This window comes from Oncorhynchus gorbuscha, linkage group LG24 (assembly GCF_021184085.1).
Source record: "Oncorhynchus gorbuscha isolate QuinsamMale2020 ecotype Even-year linkage group LG24, OgorEven_v1.0, whole genome shotgun sequence".
In the NCBI taxonomy this organism is placed as follows: Eukaryota; Metazoa; Chordata; class Actinopteri; order Salmoniformes; family Salmonidae; genus Oncorhynchus; species Oncorhynchus gorbuscha.
In genome coordinates this window covers 40,143,833-40,164,436 of record NC_060196.1, presented here as the reverse complement: position 1 = coordinate 40,164,436, position 20,604 = coordinate 40,143,833, and the positions used below count along the sequence as shown (strand labels likewise).

The following is a 20,604-nucleotide window of genomic DNA, read 5'->3' as shown; positions in this document are numbered from 1 at the left end:
GAATGCTGTTGATTGACCTCAGCGTTCAACACCATTGTGCCCAAAAAGCTCATCACTAAGCTAAACACCTCCTGCAACTGGATCCTGGACTTCCTGAAGGGCAGCCCCCAGGTGACAAGAGTAGGCAACAACACGTCTGCCATGCTGATCCTTATCATTGGGGCCCCTCAGGGGTGTGTACTTAGTCCCCTCCTGTATTCCCTGTTCACCCACGACTGCGTGGCCAAACACGACTCCAGGACAACAACCTCTCCCTCAATGTGAGCAAGACCAAGGATCTGATCGTGGACTACAGGAAAAGGCGGGCCGAACATGCCCCCAATAACATCGACGGGGCTGTAGTGGAGCGAGTCGAGAGTCTCAAGTTCCTTGGTGTCCACATCACCAACAAACTATCATGGTCCAAACATACCAAGACAGTCGTGATGAGGGCATGACAAAACCTTTTCCCCCTCAGGAGACTGAAAGATTTGGCATGGGTCCCCAGATCCTCAAAAAGTTCTACAGCTGCACCATCGAGAGCATCCTGACCGGTTGCATCACCTCCTGGTATGGCAACTGCTCGGCATCTGACCGTAAGGTGCTACAGAGGGTAGTGTGAACAGCCCTATACATCACTGGGGCCCAAGCTTCCTGCCATCCAGGACCTATGTTGTAGGCGGTGTCGGAGGAAAGCCTATAAAATTGTCATACTCCAGTCACCCAAGTTAGACTGTTCTCTCTGCTACCTCACGGCAAGCGGTGCCAGAGCGTCAAGTCTAGGACCAAAAGGCTCCCCAACAGCGTCTACCCCAAACCATAAGTTGGCTGAACAATTCATAAACTCTGCAATAGACAATTTACATTGACCCCACACCCCTCCCTTTCACACACTGCTGCTACTTGCCGTTTGTTACCTATGCATAGTCACGTCAACACCACCTACATGTACAAATTACCTCAACATGTACCCCGCACACTGACTCGGTACCGGTGCCCCCTGTATATAGCCTCGTTATTGTTAGTCTGCGTTTGAGAGTGGTGCAGTTGCCGTACCAGGCGGTGATACAGCCCAACAGGATGCTCTCAATTGTGCATCTGTAAAAGTTGAGGGTTTTAGGTGACAAGCTACATTTCTTCATCCTCCTGAGGTTGAAGAGTCGTTGTAGCGCCTTTTTCACTATACTGTCTGTGTGGGTGTACAGGGAGAACACTAAGAACAGGCAGTGTTCTGAATTCTGTCACTATGCATTTCGTAGCGTTGCGGTTTCCTTTCACTGGAACTATAGGGCTTAGCCCGAACCATTATTCCTTTCACCAAAATGTAGTTGGTAGAATGCATTTGGGCCGATAGCATTCTCCCGGCATCCGCCAAACTCATATTCTTCAGTTGGACTGACAGATGAAGCGCTATTCATCACTCCAGAGAATGCATTTCCACTGCCCCAGAGTCCACTCCAGCCGATGCTTGGCATTGCACATGGTGATCTTAGGCTTCTGCGAGTCTGCTCTGCCATGGAAACCTAGTTCATGAAGCTCCGGCTGAACAGTTCTTGTGCGGATGTTGCTTCTAGAGGCAGTTTGGAACTCGTGGTGAGTGTTGCAACCGAGGACAGGCGATTTTTATGCATTAAGCGCTTCAGCACTCGCCGGTCCCGTTCTGGAAGTTGTGTGTCCTACCACGTCAGGGCTGAGCCGTTGTTGCTCCTAGACATTTCCACTTCACAATAACAGCACTTACAGTTGACCGGGGCAGCTAGCTCGAGCAGGGCAGAAATGTAACGAACTGAGTTGTTGGAAAGGTGGCATTCTACGGCGGTGACACGTTGAAAGTCACTGAGCTTTCAGTAAGGCCATTCTACTGCCAATGTTTGTGGCTGAAATAGCCAAATCCACACATTTAAAAAAGGGGTGTCCACATACTCCACATGGCTTAAGCTAAGCAGTGTGTGAATTAACGAGCTCTACTCTCACGCAAATGTCAACACCGTTTACTGAATCTGTGTGGTTTCGGCTTTATTCTATCGTTTAAATTTAGCCATTCTATTTAGTTAAATTGTACATGGTTCCAGGCAAGTAAACACAGAAAAATGTAAAGTTTCTCACCCTTAATAGCCTATTTTATATTGACATGCTCTTCTACATGGTCTAAAAACAAGAAAAAGTACCCTAAAGAACATGAAACTGCAACTCTGATCAGCTTGAAAGAAAACCAACTATTTTGGTTAAAGCTGGCATTTATTTGTCATTTTAGAAATACCAGTACATTCAATGAATCTTTGGAGTGCTTGTTGTTCAAATGAAAGACTGGCATTTAGACAGGACAGATCAGGGGATATGATAGACCTGTCAACATTTGGAGAATAATTAACATTTTGTGCACTAATTAAATGGGTAGATAAGGCATATTATCCTCCCCAAAACATCACTGTAAAATCACAAGAGTAAGTAGCATCTTCAGTCCTCAAAGCACATGCTTAAAACTTGAACTGAGAATAAGCTTTCAACTTAGTGTAGAGCTAGCTATACTAAAATGAGAATAGAAATCTGCACATACAAAAAAGGATTTGCAATAATCTCAACTGTCAAAGTTTCCCATTACAATAGAATGGTGGTATACTATACCAATACCTGCAGATCCACACCCCCTGTTTAACTGTAACCATTTCAAACCTGGACACAAAAATAAAACATTGACATAAATACAAACAATATTAAAGGCTTTTTTGTTCGGTAGTCTCGACAGCTCAGAAGTTTCTACCCACAGTGCACAACATGATAAATATAAGGTTAGCAAAGATTGCAAAGGAAGAAAAGGGAATAGCAAAAAACACACAACATTCTGGTGCATAACCTTGGCACCGACGCAGACAATTTTAGAATTGGTTGTGACACATCAAGTTAAATATTGATTGAAAACATTAAATCAGACAAAACAAAGTCAACCTATGAAGCCATATCTTGTCAGCAAGCTGCATCGTGGGAGTATAAGCATAGACAACCAAAATCCTACTTTCAATTCTCTCAAATATTTGAGGGTATGGCCTCCCAACACTTTGGACATGCGTATAAAATACAGGGTCAATGTGGACTGTGTAAAAGCACCAGCAGAGCCCTAGTCAATACTGAAATATCTACACAAGTATGGCTTTACTGATATTTCTCTCACAACTTAAACCAAGGATAGGCAACGTTGATAAGGGTGGGGGCCACAAAATCTTAACCCATCATGAGGGGCTCCAGTAGCTTGAGGGTCTGAGTACCCACATCCATAAACACACATGCAGTGACCTTGAGAGAAAAATATTTTTTTAAACGGCCCCCCTTGACAGCAGAGAGAAGAAAAGTATGTTTGGGAGAACATGTTCTGCAGTTTGCCACAAAGAAAATGTCAGTTTTAAAGCAAGTGTGCTGCAATTCTACACATTTTGCCAGGGGGCGGAGAGGAGTATTTGCAGTTAATTTATCTGAGTAACTAAATATATAAATGGGGCCCCCCCATCTGTAATTCGACCATGACTAACTTACCATGGGATAATTGAGTGACTGCTTTAACAGAAACTGCTGATGCACAACCAAATTTCATTTTTTTCCCCCATCTCTCAACGGTAAGTTGAGACCAGTAAATAGAAAAGCCGAATTTAAAAGTTGCACCTGCAAATTGTCGGGGGGGGGCATCCCAATGTGATTTTCTTGGGGGGGGGGTCTATTCATTGATGGAAATACATTTGTTTTATGCTTATAGGTCTATAGGTTAATTTGCCTCATTTAGTGGAATTAAATTGGCGCATGCGTAGGCTACAGTACATTCTTCATGCATCTTATTTATCACACACCTAAAGCATGCAGACAGTGGAAAATGTCAGACAGTGACAGCTGCTGCAGCATCTCAAACGGCAACAGAAGGCAGGCTTCATCAGCGCGTCACACCACTTTGGAGGCAGTAGGCTATGCATTTTGAAAACATATACTTAATTGTTTGAAACCTGAACCTAGCCTATTAGATCTCTTTTTAAATGTCTAACGGATATTTTCATCTATCACATGAAACTGCTTGCAGGTGCAGTGCCCTTTTGGTGTTTTCCCACTAACTGTACTATGGAACAAACATGTGCACATAGCTTATAATGTCAATACATTTGTCATTTAGCAGACAAATTTAGTAGGACTTACAGTAGTGAGTGCATATATTTTCGCACTGGTCCCCTGTGGGAATCGAACCCAAAACCCTGGCATTGCAAGCGCCATGGGATCATAGTTTATCAACATTAAGCTAAACGTTTGGATTGGTTGTTTCAGATTCATTGCTTTAAGGTAATTTTTTAAATGTAGCCTAGACCTACTGATTGTATGAATTTGGGCGCCATCTTCCCATAATGGTCTCAGAGTCTATTTGGAATAGGCTATTTCTCAACAAGCTGACCAATAAAATATGTAAACTTTTCTACTATGAAGGATAGCAGATTGACATAGCTAGTGGTTTTGCTGTCCGTTGCTCATGTTGTTGGCCGAGGAAAGATAAACGTAGACACTTATTCTAACATCTTCAAAGTGGCCATCAGAATCAGGACCGCACATCGTATCTGACTTGAATGTTCTGTTAATATGAATTACCATAAACAAAATGTGATTTGTCATTCTGAGCACTGTGGGTGGACACCATAATCAGATTACGCACCCAATACATATGGACCCGGCAGATTTCTCAAAATGTCTTGTAAATTAAAATGTGGCTGTTCAAACGTCCAGCGACACAGTTTCCTAACGAAAACCCTGGATGAGACCCAGAATGAGTTGGAGAATGGGGGGCTACAAAAGGGGCCCCCCAGTTGCCCATCCCTGACTTAAACTGTCTTGACTGTCCACTAAAAGCATCTAAAAATATAATACACATGTAAATCCCATTTAATAACTTGAATACTGTATTGCACTTAGTCATCGTAAGTGTCACTGATCGTGACAGTCCATATGCGAGACCCATAACCATGCAGGGTGTTGTTAGCCCTCTAGTCCAGGCGGGGGAGCTGTGCTCTCACACAGGCCTGTGGCAGGAGTCTGGCTGCCACATGCGCAGGTCCACCAGGATCTGGTTGAGCTTCTGCATCCACAGGTTCCTCTCGTCCTTTGTGTCAGCACACAGCCAGTTCCTGCAGGTACACGGGAAGAGTCATTATGCGTTTCAGAGACCCAAGTCACTTCCCTGAATGATTTAAAGGCATTGGATTAGTCTAAGAAATATGGTAACACTAAACACTGCCTACACACATCCAATTGTTTTTTAATCTGAGGGGGAGGGATCAAGTGCTCACTTCAGGGAGTAGAGTACAGAAAATAAAAAACTGTGTCAAACATCATAAAATCAGCCATCAATCTTCAAGACTTCAAATAACTGCTCCACACAATGTATTTGCCTACAAAACAACACAGGGTACTATAGCAACTTCGACCAGTGACTTACTTGGTGACACACATGGTGTTTTTACACTGGCTGACGAGCGTCTCTCTGTCGCCCTCTCTCTGAGGCCGGACAGTGATCAGCTCGAAGGTGTTGGGCCTGGCACAGAACTCTCGGTTGGCTGGCTCCACCTTACGACTGATGCAGTTGGCCAAGTTGATGCGACCCATTGGGTTCTAGAAAGACATGAACCCACCCAAAGAAATGTAAACGACAATTAAAATACATAAAAAGCTACTCTAATTGGTAGCAACATGAATTGACATACGTATTCCCACTGGTCCTATGGTATTGAAAAATTAAGACTCACAGGGCTCATCATTCAAAACTAAAATCCAATAGTTGGCTTCAACATCCTCCTACCTTGCGTTTCTCATCATCAGGGTAGGTCCAGTAGGAGATACAGTATCCTGACAGGACACACCATCTCCTGTGCCATGCTCCGAATCCACTCACATCCTCAAACATAGTCTGTAAAACAAAACACAGATTAAGAAAACGTGAAATCTCAAACGTCTCCCCTCTAAATAACAAAATGTTAGTCTGACAACCTGAGGGCATAGGTGATCTGTAAATCTGTATAGGCTATGTATTCGTGTACTCACCAGGAAGCCTCTCTCCTCCACTAGGGAGCCCACCTCACACTGCATCTTCAGGTAGATATGGCCCTCCATGGGGCACAGGAAAGGCACCTGGAACAGATTACACAGGACATGTAACAGGCCTCAGCTGAAAAACAAACACCTCCACAAAATGCTGGGTGACAGGACATATGGGGTTAATGAGGTTTTAGGCAGAATTGCAAGCCTGTTGTCTTCTAAGAGTCAATTGGCTGGATGGTGAGAACTTAACTGGACACTGTGCCTGAAACACCCATTAAAAAAAGAAACATACAAAAGACATCCAGCACAACTTTTACTTTCCTCACAACAATACCAACCAACTTGTAGATTGAGGTTAGAAATGTTAGTGCCACAACAGAAGCAGATTCATTGTCACAATCCACCACACACACCCCAAAATATTAAAAAGTGGTCATGGATGGAGTAGCAACCTTGCTGTGAAACATGTCTCTAAGAAGCTCTCTCTCAATGCCTTCATATTTGATCTAAAAGAGAGAAACAAGGAGAGTGTGTGAGTAAATAAGCGTCCGAGGCGGGCAGGCAGCACACAGACAGTGCAGGTGGGAGAACAAAGAGTGTGTGTGTGTGTTGTGTTGCAGATTTAGAGGCCTGCCTCCCTGCTCCGGCCTCTATCAGGACTGTCAGTTCTAACTTGTACAAATGTTACCCCCTACCCTACGATTACCCTGGACAGCTGGTATTATGTGCAGAGACACAGCAGAGGTCAGCCTAAGTGGAAATAGAGGGTGAATTCAGGATAGAGATGGAAGTGAAGAGTCCGAACAGAAAAGTTAAAATGTTACAAAAGCCTTCGGATTTTACCTTCTCCAATAGGAACTTGTTTTTCCCAATTGAGGCAAGAGTCAGCTTGTGAGACCCGACCAGGACAAAGTTACTGGTGCGGACAGTATTAGGGCCCCCAGGACTGGCCACCACTGCAAAGAGAGAAGAGGATTTTTTGTTTAAGCTACATTTGTCACAGAGACTTGCAAAATTAACTAGAATTTTCAACTGAACCACACATCACAATTACTGCAAGTAGAACAATTAACATTATACACCAACAGCAGTTATTTAAAAAGTATCCTTACCTGGAGTCAAACTGCTCTTCTACAGGGGCAAAGAGAGGTTATGAAGAAGAAACATGTTTAGAATCATTTACAAGATCGCTGACTTTACGTACTGCATACATCATATATGACAACAGTAACAGAATAATAGTATAATGCATTTCTACATTTTCCATGTGGCGATCATTCCAACCAAGCAGATAGGATAAGTGTTCAAACAAACATTCTGTATAGGACCAGAAGGCAGTATTAGAGAAGGAGGGTAAGAATGAAAGCTTACAGAGAGGAACCTCTTGGGAGTGATGGCCTAGAAAGACAAAAGGTGATTCAGTTTCAGAAGTGGTTACATCAGGACATAGACAAGTGAATGAATGGGTCATTCAAAACACTGACTAAGCAAACCCTGCCATTGAGAGCTGTGAACAAAGCCTTTCAAAAAGAGGACCCTTCACTGTGTGTTGGAATGGAACGTGGAGCCTAATGTGTGTTGGGAAGCAGTAGGCCCAGGTATGCTTACAGCTAGCTGTTCTACTACTGAGCAGTAAAATTACAGTACACCCACACCAAAAGGTGAGTGGGGTTTTTAAAATGATTCCCTTCTGACAAGCACAACTCATGGGCCTCGTGAACACGGCTCCACCAAATCTCATCTTAGAGACAGGACGTTGTTTACATCTCTAAATGCAATGGTCTAAATGCATATTCTGATACATAGCAATTGCACTGTATTCAAGTAGAAACTATAAGGAAAGAAGACTATTCCCAGTTCAAATATTCAATAAACTGAATTGTACAGTTTGTTACACTATATTTGATTAAATCACACCTTTGACTTGCTGGGCTTCTTCCTCTTGTCAGGGTTCAACTCACGCTTCTGCACCTGATAAAATAACCAGGGTTAGAGTGAGTAATATCTCAGCTCAGTCAGTCCTCCTCAAACAATAACAATCATCACATTTTCATTTACAAAAAGCAGCAAAAACTCACCAGACAGTAAACCTCAATATCAATTGTAAAGTCGTTAGAGACGTCAGACCTAAAATGGAAGAGCGCGAGAAAGGCATTAGAACATGACAGTGGTACTATTCTACAGAATTTCAGAGAGAGAATCAGTGCAGTTTAACTCACATGGTGAACTTGGTAGAGAAGGTGATTGCGTCTCCACTGATAGCGCTACTTGTGCTGGCTAGGGGAGTAGCAACTGTATTCTCAGCTCCAGCACGGATCATGATGAAGAAGTAATGGCTGGACCACTCTGGAATAAACAGATACATAAAGTGGAAAATGTAATGAGTTCAGTCTAACATTATACATGATGTATATTACAATTGGATTGAACAATGTACTTGTATCAAACAGTACAATCTGGAAAACAGGAGATCAATATAACTGTATTGTCCACAAAGGCAATTTGGTTGAAGGTACATTGCACACTAAAGACATGCATCACTCACCAACAAAAATAAAAAAGGTGGTTAGATGAGATAAGTAACAATTGTTGGTTCTCTACCTGGCTTGCTAGCAGCGGAGCAGACAAAGTCAGCCTTGAGGGGCAATCGTAGCTCCATGAGAGAGATGGATCCCTTGGAGGCGGATACCCCCATGTCCCCACCCTGCACCCTCCTATGACCGCTAGGACCCTCTCCCTTCAGACGGTCCAACTCAGCCTTCAGTGCCCCCCGCTTCTCCGCTGGAGGGTGACAAGAAAAAAACGTAAGAAAGACTGAAGAAAACAGAATGCAGTGTTTATGTGAAATGCATGCCGATAGTCTTAAGATATAAAAGCCCATCCCCAAGGGGCATGGAGCAAATTGGGATTGGCTGTAAGTGTGGGCACCGATGTTGTAGGGGTGGAAGGGAACTCACTGGCTATGAGCAGCAGCCGCTCAGCCTCTGCCTCCACATGCGAGCCTTTCCCATGCTCCTCATCAGTACAGCAGTTCAAGGCTTGGCTGGCCTGGCTGATCACAGTCTGCTGCAGGTTCATCTCATAGGTCAGAACCTACAAGTAATCAATCAGAAAGAATAAATCTTATTGGTCACGAGGAAATCAACATCGGTGGTCAGAAGAACCAACATGGAATGAGGGGGAATAGATCCCAAGGGATGTACTTATAAGTAGTAACATATTTTGCACTCAGAGCACTTACACCTTGAATCTATAGTCTGTTTTTGTACATAATGACATTTTATACTCTACTACTACATCCCTTACTATTCCCAACAGTATGACAGGGCCACCTCTGAAATTCTCTCTGAAGTGATCACGCTCACGGTAGCCGATGTGAGTAAGACCTTTAAACAGGTCAACATTCACAAGGCCGCAGAGCCAGACGTATTACCAGGACGTGTACTCAGAGTACGCGGTGACCGACTGGCAAGTGTCTTCACTGACATTTTCAACCTGTCCATGGCAGAGTCTGTAATACCTACACGTTTCAAGCAGACCACCATAGTCCCTGTGCCCAAGAACACAAAAGGTAACCTGCCTAAATGACTACCGACCAGTAGCACTCAAGTCTGTAGGCATCATCCCAGAAACCCTAGACCCAAATCCAATTTGTATTGCGCCCCAACAGATGATACAATCTCTATTGCACTCAACGCTGCCCTTTCCCATCTTTACAAAAGGAACACCTACAGTTGACGTCAGATGTTTAAATACACCGTAGCCAAATACAGTTAAACTTAGTTTCACAATTTCGGACATTTAATTCTAGTACAAATCCCCTGTCTTAGATCAGTTAAGATCACCTCTTCATTTTAAGAATGTGAAATGTCAGAATAGTAGAGAACAATTTATTTCTGCTTTTATTTCTTTCATCACATTCCCAGTGGGTCAGAGGTTTACATACACTCAATTAGTATTTGGTAGCATTGCCTTTAAATTGTTTAACTTGGGTCAAATGCTTCAGGTAGCCTTCAACAAGCTTCCCACAATAAGCTGGGTGAATTTTGGCTCATTCATTCTGACAGCTGGTATAACGGAGTTGGGTTTGTAGGCCTCCTTGCTCGCACACGCTTTTTCAGTTCTGCCCACAAATTTTCTATGGGATTGAGGTCAGGGCTTTGTGATGGCCACTCCAATACCTTGACTTTGTTGTCCTTAAGCCATTTTGCCACAACTGTGGAAGTATGCTTGGGGTCATTGTCCATTTGGAAGACCCATTTGCGACCAAGCTTGAACTTTCCTGACTGATGTCTTGAGATGTTGCTTCAATATATACACGTAATTTTTCTGCCTCATGATGCAATCTATTTTGTGAAATGCACCAGTCCCTCCTGCAGCAAAGCACTCCCACAAAATGATTCTGCCAGCCCCTGGCATTTTTATGGCAGTTTTGGAGCAGTCTGTTGTCACGACCTGTCATGCATTTACCTTCATCTTCTGTTTGATGCTGGTGTGTCCTTGGCTCCTGGGCTCCTCTGCTGCTCTCTGAGACACATCCTCCTTCACGATGACCTGCTTCACACAGGGCCTCTCAGTACTCTCCTTGATCCTGGTCGACCTGTACGCATCAATACTAGAAGAGAAAGGAAAACACATGTAGAGAGTGAACAAGTATCAGAGTGTTAATTGGATACAAGAGTCTGAACGACCTAAGAGAAAATAGTTAGGGGTCGTATCTTGAACTCAGTGAAACTAAAGTGACAAATAAAAAAAGTAGTTGACGTATCATTTGAAGGGGTGAAACTCAGACAGTTACATTAGAGATACCATCAAGTCAGTAAGGCACCAGTTAGGATATGTGGCGTTGAGTGGTTGGTTACCTGTAGGGCAGGTTGTGGTCCTCATGTTCGTCTGTCTCTAGGCTGTCTGATGACCCATCCCGGAGCAAGCGAGCCCTTTGGAACTTACTGGGTCTGGAAACAATGTCAGGAGTCTGGCTCTTAGCGTTGAATGAACTGGCTGGGGTCGACGTCTGGGCAGGGATATACATAAAGATGTATTAGGTTGGCCCAAAAATGTCATTATTAACCATGACATTAGTTTGTGGGCACAAACAAAATATGACACGCTTCCATTCAAAAGCAGTCCAATACATTAAATAGCTGAAAGATTATTACACTTTGTATGCTTAGCATTTCCCCCCCATTTGGTTTCCAGCTTTGTACTGTAACTCACCATCATCTTCCTTACTGGGCTCTTGATCACAGCAGCCACCGACTCAGAGAAGGGAGCCAGGATGGACATCGAGGAGATGTTCAGTTTATCTTCCTCTTCTCCTTCACCCTCCTCACCACTCAGCTCCTCAATCTGGTCATGGAACCCATCAAAGTTGTTGATCTCAGAGTTGTTGGACTGGTCCACTTTCATCTCCATCTCATGACTCTCTTCTTCATCTGCAGTGAGACAATAGTGAGTGGATTGTTACCGTGACACCATCACTTAAACTATAAGGGGGACTGCTCTGATTAAGTTTGTTAATGACAGAACTTCCGATTAAAGCATCCGAAGACCTCTATGATCAGTGTAATCTTAAGAAAGCCAAGTCAGTATGATCAAGTAGTGTACTCAGTAAATACAGTACCCGATTCCTCCTCCTGTGTTTCTTCCTCAGAAGGTTTCTTGGGTGCAGCATTCAGGCTATCCAGAGAGGAAGCGGTTGGTTCATCAGGCTGTGAGACAACAGGCCCTCTCTCCTCAGGATGCTCAATCAGATCCTGAGAGAAATTATTACAGGCTCAATAACATTTCCTTCATAAGTGCTTTGCAGTCGTCCATCATACACCAGTCTGCAGATATTAAGTTTTGTCCAAGCGGGACTGAAATAAATATACTTCCCCACCAACCTTGGCCTGTGTGAGTTTCTTGGTGTCTGCCACCTCCTCCTTGTTCTTCCAAATGTTGTTCCCTTTCTGGAAACGGTTACGAATCTGAGCCAGTTCTGACTCACGCTCCTGCAATAAAGAACAAGAAAAGGACTACTTTCCATCAGTCTGGTCACAAAACAAATGTCACAAAAAATTAAATAAAGCTATTTATTAGAAAAAGAAACACCTAAGTGCTGTACAAAGGCAAAACTAAAGACATTAAGGTAGATGGTCTCGGTAAATAAAGTGAACTGTACATACCAGTTTCTGTTTCTGTGCAAGGGCAGTGGTGGCAGTGTTGGCAGCCTGGGCACCTCTCAGCCTCTCCTGTACCAGCCTGGTGTTGGGGGTCACAGACTGGCTCACTACAGGGGTACGACTAGCCAGGCCTGTCCCAGACGGGTTCACTATGTTTGGGTTACGAGTGGCTGCTCCATGGCAGGTAGCAGGGGAACTCAGGCCAGAACGCTCCTGGCACCTCTCCCCAAAACGCTCCATGAACGACTTGACATCTGCTGGAAATAGAATAGAAAATATTCAGTAACTCTTGGAGGACAATGGAAGTGGACATACACATGTTTGAAACCAGCAATGGTTTGACCAGCAATTGTCAAATGAGCAGAGACTGTGTATTAAAACATCTGATATTTCAGAACATCCTAATAAGCTGTCGACTTTAGCGTAGGAAACACAACAAAGCTAAGTTGAGTGCTAATTCTCACTCACCTGGAGTTCCAGTTGCTCCAGCGGTGCCTCTCTGCTGCAGGGGAGTGGCCGGGGTGGTCTCCTTTGTGAACCTCTCCCTGGTCTGCAGGACAGATGGTCCAGTTGCTCCAGCTGTGCCTCTCTGCTGCAGGGGAGTGGCCGGGGTGGTCTCCTTTGTGAACCTCTCCCTGGTCTGCAGGACAGATGGTCCAGTTGCTCCAGCTGTGCCTCTCTGCTGCAGGGGAGTGGCCGGGGTGGTCTCCTTTGTGAACCTCTCCCTGGTCTGCAGGACAGAGGGTCCAGTGGGCCCGATAGTAGAGGGCTGTGTGGGGAGCTCTGGCTTCTCGGGGCTACAGTTGACCTCCATGGCTCGGGACAGGGCCTGGTTCTTCAAGGGGCTCTGAGGCACAGGTGAGGCTGAGGAGAGAGCACCTTTCTCGGGGCTGGGGGTGAAGGCTGAGGCTCTCCCCTGGTAACTCCTCTGGGGACTGGATACAGGAGAGGGGAGACCTCTGCCTGTCTGTAGAGCTGGTCTGGCTTCAGGTACTTCAGTCTTCTGAGGGCTGGGGGGAAATGCTCTGGTGGACTTGACTGGGGAGTGGACAGGCTGCTGAAGAAATGCAAGAGGGAAATAATTAACCAAACTGTTCAGTAAATCTCAAAGTCCTGTGCATGTGCGTTGAAACATAACTATTTAAAATAAGTTATTGCACACCGCTTTCTTGCAAAGCATCACCAATACATTTCTTATTTTTCACATTCAAAATGGAACATTAGGAACATTATGATTAGTAACTAAGTCAACGGTTGTATTTACGCGTCGGGAGGCTAGGGTCAGTCTGTTATATCTGGAGTATTTCTCCCATCTTATCTGGTGTGAGAAAGAAAAAAAATCTCTCAGCCCTAGGACCATGCCCCAGGACTACCTAATGACTCCTGGCTGTCCCCAGTCCACCTGGTCGTGCTGCTGCTCCAGTTTTCACTGTTCTGCCTGCGGCTATGGAACCCTGACCTATTCACCGGACGTGCTACATTTTCCTGGACCTGCTGTTTTCGACTCTCTCGCTCTCAGTTGTCTCAAACTCTGAATGATCGGCTATGAAAAGCCAACTGACATGAACCCCTGAGGTGCTGACCTGTTGCACCCTCTACAACCACTGTGATTATTATTATTATTATTATTTGACCCTGCTGGTCATCTATGAACGTTTGAACATCTTGGCTATGTTCTATGCACGGGCAGAAGAGGACTCGCCACCCCTCAGAGCCTGGTTCCTCTCTAGGTTCCTTCCTTTTTAGGGAGTTTTTCCAAGCCACCGTGCTTCTAAAATCGGCATTACTAGCTGCTTGGGGTTTTAGGCTGGGTTCCTGTATAGCACTTTGTGACATCGGTTGAAGTAAAAAGGGCTTTATAAATACATTTGATTGATTGGTGACTCACCTGGTTGGAATCCAGAGCAGGCTTTCTGTTTGATGACTGAGTCATTTGTGGACAGTCTGCAGCAGCAGAGGTGGGTTTGGCTCCAGCACAAGCCTCTCTCCTCCATGCAGGGGTGGCGTTACTGACACTACCAGGCTTCTCTTGTGCATTGTCTCTGCTGCTGCGAGGGGCCGTGTGGCTGAGGTCATCCTCCCAGGACCCAATGGTGGCTGCGAGGTTGGCCAGCCGACCCTTCCTGCCTACAGGGGCCTCTGAGGACGCAACAGCATGGACGGGTGTGGGGACTGGGGCTACGGCCTGCCTCGGCTGGGTCTGGTTCTTCACTGGGGACAGAGCTGCTGGGATGTCTGGAACCTCAGACGTACCTTGGAAGGAAAAACATAGATATTCAAATTTGTCAGCCCAAAACACTGTTTAGTATGATTGTTGTAGTATAATTCAAAACTGATATTACAAGTTGCATAAAAAAAAATGTTTTTCCAGGTCATCTATAAATGGTTAAGCAGGTGCTGCATGTACAAATGAAATGATCAAGCTAGTCAAAAGATCATGCTCCTTACCTTCAGAGTCCCAGTAATGCCTCTGTTCAGCTAGTCTGGCCAGGCGAGACTTCATGGCAGCAGGGGTGGAGGTGGGAGCCTCCCTCTGCTCTTCTCTGTTCCTCTGAAGAACTGTGCTAGTAGGCACCACCTCCACATCCCTGGTCCTCTGTGGAGCAGCACTCACAGCCCCCTTCTCTGGTTTTGGGGCAGGGCGCTCTACCTCCGTGGCCCTGACCTGCTCTGGGACAAGCCGTGTTGCCACCATGGGTTCTGGTTCAGGAACGGGAAGAGCAAGGCAGACATCCACCCTCTCTAGAGAAGAGGCAGAGAGAATGCTGGCTGGGACCGTTGGGTGCTTCCGGTCAGTCTGGGGATCTGACAGAGTAGGGGTCAAGGTGAGAGGAGGCATTGCAGGCTCCCTGTTCTCCTCACCAATAATGGTGGGCTTGTCAAGTTCACCTGAACGACTCCGCTTGGAGGGAGAGTGCTTGGTGGAATGTTGAGGGCCTGGGGGACAAGTAAGAAACACCACGAGTTACGTTTACACACTGGAAGAGTTCCAATCCATAAAATGAATATAAGTATTTGATATACAGACAATCTGAAACGTCATCATTTTGTCTATTTTTGTACACAGCACCGGGAAAGCTGCAAGACTACACACATCCCACTCCGATTTGATCACATCATTCAACAGTCAAGCTTCCTGTATGGAAAGCTCTGCACATGCAGGTCAGGAAGTTCAACCACTTCCTGAAGGCTAATGGAACCATCTGGGGTTTCAAATAAAACAAAACTAATCTACGCTATATTCACTTTCGCAACCAGAGGGAGCACTGCGCTCGCAAATAATAATTGATACACTTATTCTCAGTGGGATACAACATAAAATGCATGATCTTTTTGTAGGAAAGCCTTCCTCACCTTTCTCAACGACAGGCTCTGTGACCAGGCTGTTGCAGGTCTCAGCCAGAGGCTCCCTAGCTCTCTTGGCCATCTGTCTGTTGGAAGCAGTGGACCTCTCTGCCATTTTCTTCTGCAGGTTCTCCCTGCGAGCGCGGGTCCTCTCCAGGAGTTTCTGAACAGGGAAGAAAAACAATACTTCATTATGACATAACATTTACATTTGGAGCACTGTGTGCATTTTCTCTTATTTTCTCATTTGATTGAATCTAATCAGAACAGGACTTAGTAGTAGCCACCGTACTGTCCAGTCAGCATTGACTAGCACATAAAAGTGACATCCTGAGGGACATTCCACACCATTGTAAAAGTGCAACTCCTCCACTTTTCAACCTCATTCATTATCTCCAACACCCAACCAGTGTCTACATAGGGCTGGGTGATATCAAATTAATTTGATTAATTCTAATGCATGTTTTTGTGCGATATTCCATATTTTGTAAACATTTTTGATGAGCGTTTATGTTCGCCTGTTCTCATGTCTTTTTGGTCTCGTCTCCATCGCCACTTCTACCGTTACTGAGCATCTTCCCAATTACACTTGCACACCAAGCCCATCCCACTCACAGTAACAAATATGAACGATCACTTCTTTCAACTCACTATTTGCATTTGACGTTTGGTCCAACAGAATCGGTCATATGGACACAAACACATGAAGACATTTTACTGTAAGAAAGGAGAACTTAACATTACTAACAGCCTTTTTATTTATCTCCTCAAATTCCAATTCCTCCAGAGCAGACCGCACTAAAACTGGAGTATCAATGAACATGGATTCTGGAAAATTCATGCTACATTTCTGATGCTCAGTCCAACATACAACTAGAAGCATTTTAGCCACAGACTGTTATAGTAGCTGTCTAGTCTGTTTGTAAAATGTGCAATAAGCATTAAAAAAAAACATAAGGAATCAGCAACTCATTCTGAGAAATAAGGTAGGCCACTTGATTTCAACATCTGAACAAAGTGGACAGGCTAACATGGTGTTCAAACAGTTGGAGACTAACTGAGCGGTGTGTTCATAACAATCCAACTGTTCTATCTTGTTAGCTAGCAAATAGATCCAAGTTAGCTATATTTTAAATATAAAGATCCGCTTGCTACTCACAAGCATGTGGGCTGTTGCTTGAGAGATTGCTTATGAGACGTGTTAATTTTCCATAATGCCTGCTACAAGAAGTTGGTCCATTAAGCATGGTTCTGGTAAAATGTGTAAACTAAAGGGTACTTGAAAGTCAGATCAGTGATTATTGCAACAAATTATTAGTGGGTTGTATGGTTGTGAAAGGCTTACTCCTAACCTAGGCATAATTTCACAAGACCTGAATTAATAGATTATTGCTGACTTTTTGAATACAGTGCATTTTACATTGAAAATTTCACAAATCTTGATATTTTGGATTGCCCATAAGTAAAATAAAATAATTTATTATTTTATCTAGATGTTTAGGCCACATCGCCCAGCCCTATGTCTACATAGAGCATCACATTTATTTCATCAGCCGATGTCACAAAGTGCTATACAGAAACCCATCCTAAAACCACAAACAGCAAGCAATGCAGGTGTAGAAGCACGGTGGCTAGGGAAAACTCCCTAGAAAGGCCAGAACCTAGGAAGAAACCTAGAGAGTAACCAGGCTCTGAGAGGCTCTGTTCTTTGGTCTGATGAGTCCAAATTTGAGGTTTTTGGTTGCAACCGCCGTGAGATGCAGAGTAGGTGAACGGATAATCTCTGCATGTGTGGTTCCCACAGTGAAGCATGGAGGAGGAATTGTGATGTGTGGGGGTGCTTACTGGTGTCACTGATTTATTTAGAATTCAAGGCACACAACAATCATGGCTAACACAGCATTCTGCAGTGATATGCCATTCCATCTGGTTTGCGCTTAGTGGGACTATTATTTGTTTTTCAACAGGACAATGACCCAACACACCTCCAGGCTGTGTAAGGGCTATTTGACCAAGAAGGAGTGCATCAGATGGTTTGGGATGAGTTGGACAGCAGAGTAAAAGAAAAGCAGCCAACAAGTGCTCAGCATATGTGGGAACTCCTTCAAGACTGTTAGAAAAGCATTCCAGGTGAAGCTGGTTGAGAGAATGCCAAGAGTGTGCAAAGCTGTAATCAAGGCAAATAATAGCTACTTTGAAGAATCTAAAATGAGTCTCACAAAGACACGGCAGTTGGAACCAAAAATCTCAAATTTGGACTCATCAGACCAAAGGACAAATTTCCACCGGTCTAATGTCTATTGCTGATGTTTCTTGGCCCCAACAAGTCACTTCTTACTGGAGCCCTTTAGTAGTGGTTTCTTTGCAGCAATTTGACCATGAAGGCTGATTCACACTAAACAGTTGATGTTGATGTGTCTGTTACTTGAACTCTGAAGCATTTATTTGGTCTGCAATCTGAGGTGCAGTTAATTGCCGCTTTCTGAGGCTAGTAACTAATGAACTCATCTTCTGCAGCAGAGGTAACTCCGGGAATTCTTTTCCTGTGGCGGTCCTCACGAGAGCAAGTTTCATCATAGCGCTGGATGGTTTTTGTGACTGCACTTGAAGTTCTTGAAATGTTCCGGATTGACTGACCTTCATGTCTTAAAGTAATGATGGACTGTCATTTCTCTTTGCTTATTTTGGCTGTTCTTGCCATAATATGGACTTGGTCTTTTACTAAATAGGCCTATCTTCTCTATACCACCCCTACCTTGTCACAACTGATTGGCTTTAACGCATTAAGGGGAAAAAAATCCACAAATTAACTTAAGGCACACCTGTTAATTGAAATGCATTTCAGGTGACTACCTGATGAAGCTGGTTGAGAGAATGCCAAGAGTGTGCAAAGGGTGGCTACTTTGAAGAATCTCAAACATTATGTAGATTTTGATTTGTTTAACACCCTTCTGGTTTCTACATGATTCCATGTATTATTTCATAGTTTTGATGTCTTCACTATTATTATACAATGTAGAAAATAGTAAAAATAAAGAAAACCGCTTGAATAGGTGTGTCCAAACTTTTGACTGGTACTGTAACTTAAAGTGGCAAATTTCTAGAAAAATATACCTTTAAAAAGTTCTACCCAATGACAATTATTTTCAAACACAGATTTGCAGTGATGTGGTTGGCAAGAAAATACACTCCCTTTGGCTAGAAACTCATTGCAGGTTTTGAAAATCACTTTCTTACGTTTAAATTCTACCCAGATATCACAGAGAAACATTGATTAGGACCTTCTCGTCTTTTTAACCACATCATCAGAAACGCACTGTTTTCACATATGTAGACATTGGTTTGGTGCTGGAGATAATGAACATGAGGTTGAGTTGCCCTTTAAGTTGCCATTTTAGTATCTTTTCCTTTCTGCTCTATTTTATTGAACCCATAGCGAACAGTGGATGGAGGGGGGCTATGGCTTTCAAATAGTGAAAACGTTTTCGTCCACATCACAGGGTCAACAAAAACTACTGGGTCTGAAGGCGATAAAAGGCTGTCATTGCCTCAACTTATTCTCCCTGGCCTCCTCATGTCATGTCTGTTCTTTTCATCTGTACACTAAAACCCTAGCTGGCCCCCCAGTCCAAGGCAAACAGTCCTGAGGCATGATTTATTGCCCTGGGCCAGAGCCCTGGCTGCTACAGTGCAAGAAAACACATTCCTGCCTGTTTCAGAGTTCCCTTAACAGCTCTCTCACCCGGCCAGGCTGTGTGGAAAACTTGTTAAAGTGGTCGTCATTCCTTAGGAATGAGCCACCCCGGTCATGTTGTGGCTACTGGATTTGAAATCTCCCGAGGCCTTTCTATTGGTTGGAGTGGAAATTTGAGGGATTTTGTATACTGCCTATTGCCGCTGCTTCTTCTATATCTGAGTTGTCATGGAACACAACCAGTACCAAACCAGGGTGAATTTTAAAATGAAATCTAGCTAGTCCTCATGGTGCATTTGGTAAAATTGATAGTGAAATTGTCAGGCAGCTGCTGTATGGAAATTAAGGTTAAAACACACAGTGTAACTGAAAACACTAACGTTAATTCCTGTATTCATATTCAAACTCTTAATTTTGTCATAGTAGTTTTGACGAAAGGAGTCAAAGGTTGGAACTATTCCAAGCTCCAACTTGTCCTGGGGAGAATGGAATCCATTCATTCATTCCCAATAAGGGAATTGTAGATTTCTCTCTCTCTGCTCGCACGTAAGGGAGGGGCTTTTTGACAAGAAGAATCACCCGACTGCTTTATGCGGGCGTGTAACGTACAGCATTATATGAAGAGGAAAAATACCTTCAGAACAGGAGCTACGGTATGGAAGGTGTCAGGGTTTAGATGTAACTTCTATAACAGCTAACTTGGCTATCTAACATGCAACGTTTCCAACAACTTTCAGTTGAGGTTATACATTTGAAATCGGCCAGTTTTAGCTAGTTAACAAAATATTTAAATTCCCTTTTGTTGAAGAACAAATTAACGAGGTAGTTAACAGCTACCTAACGCCCACTAAGTTAACACGAGATTAACGCCAGCTTGCATGCAGGTTTTACAACATTATTTCAGTGCTACAAATATGTAGTTTAATGACAGTCACTTAGTATTTTGGTTATCAAACCAGTTTAACATCTTAATGCAATGCAACAAGCAAATTGTTTTTGATAGCTAACATTAGCTGGCCATGGCATGGTAGCTAACGTTAGCTAGCTAGTGTTAACCATTACTTATTAGCTATAGTAGATCAAATAAAGAAAATGTGCACTCACCTCGGTAAACGGATCCATTCCGATAATAGTTTATCTTTGTTCAGATCTACTGACTTAGCTATATTAAATAATGCTCGTTTATCTATCCTAATTCCACAAACGCGGAACGTTTATGAGCTGATGTTTCTCCAAACCAGTCGCCTCCGTTCCTGTTTTTTTTTTCTTAAGAAACATCTGTTCAAGATTTGAATTTCAGCGCTTTGTTCACTGCGCAGACTCCGACGGTTGGAATCGCGCAGGATTCACGAAACAGCCAATGAT

At 43.8% G+C, this 20,604-nt stretch overlaps 1 protein-coding gene across 6 annotated transcripts; it reads right to left on the bottom strand.

Annotated features, from left to right (window-relative positions):
• Positions 1-2,198: 2,198 nt before the first annotated feature.
• LOC124012618 (anillin-like) lies at positions 2,199-20,515 on the bottom strand. 6 transcript variants are annotated; one of them, XM_046326453.1, is made up of 25 exons: positions 20,344-20,515; positions 15,555-15,708; positions 14,649-15,137; positions 14,089-14,453; positions 12,910-13,257; positions 12,669-12,819; positions 12,204-12,457; positions 11,922-12,029; positions 11,660-11,792; positions 11,254-11,471; positions 10,899-11,050; positions 10,507-10,651; positions 8,994-9,129; positions 8,638-8,817; positions 8,256-8,382; positions 8,115-8,163; positions 7,954-8,007; positions 7,408-7,434; positions 7,149-7,167; positions 6,880-6,992; positions 6,489-6,542; positions 6,040-6,126; positions 5,798-5,905; positions 5,438-5,610; positions 2,199-5,126 (listed from the first exon to the last, which is right to left on the bottom strand). In XM_046326453.1, exons 1-25 carry the CDS (start codon positions 20,359-20,361, stop codon positions 5,012-5,014), a joined length of 3,777 nt encoding a protein of 1,258 aa, XP_046182409.1. In that variant the 5' UTR covers positions 20,362-20,515; the 3' UTR covers positions 2,199-5,011. The 6 variants fall into 6 exon arrangements, with proteins under 6 accessions (XP_046182409.1, XP_046182408.1, XP_046182403.1 ...); XM_046326452.1 differs by having other exon boundaries at positions 12,669-13,257; positions 14,649-15,005; positions 15,090-15,137; XM_046326447.1 differs by having other exon boundaries at positions 12,669-13,257.
• Between the last annotated feature and the right edge of the window lie 89 nt (positions 20,516-20,604).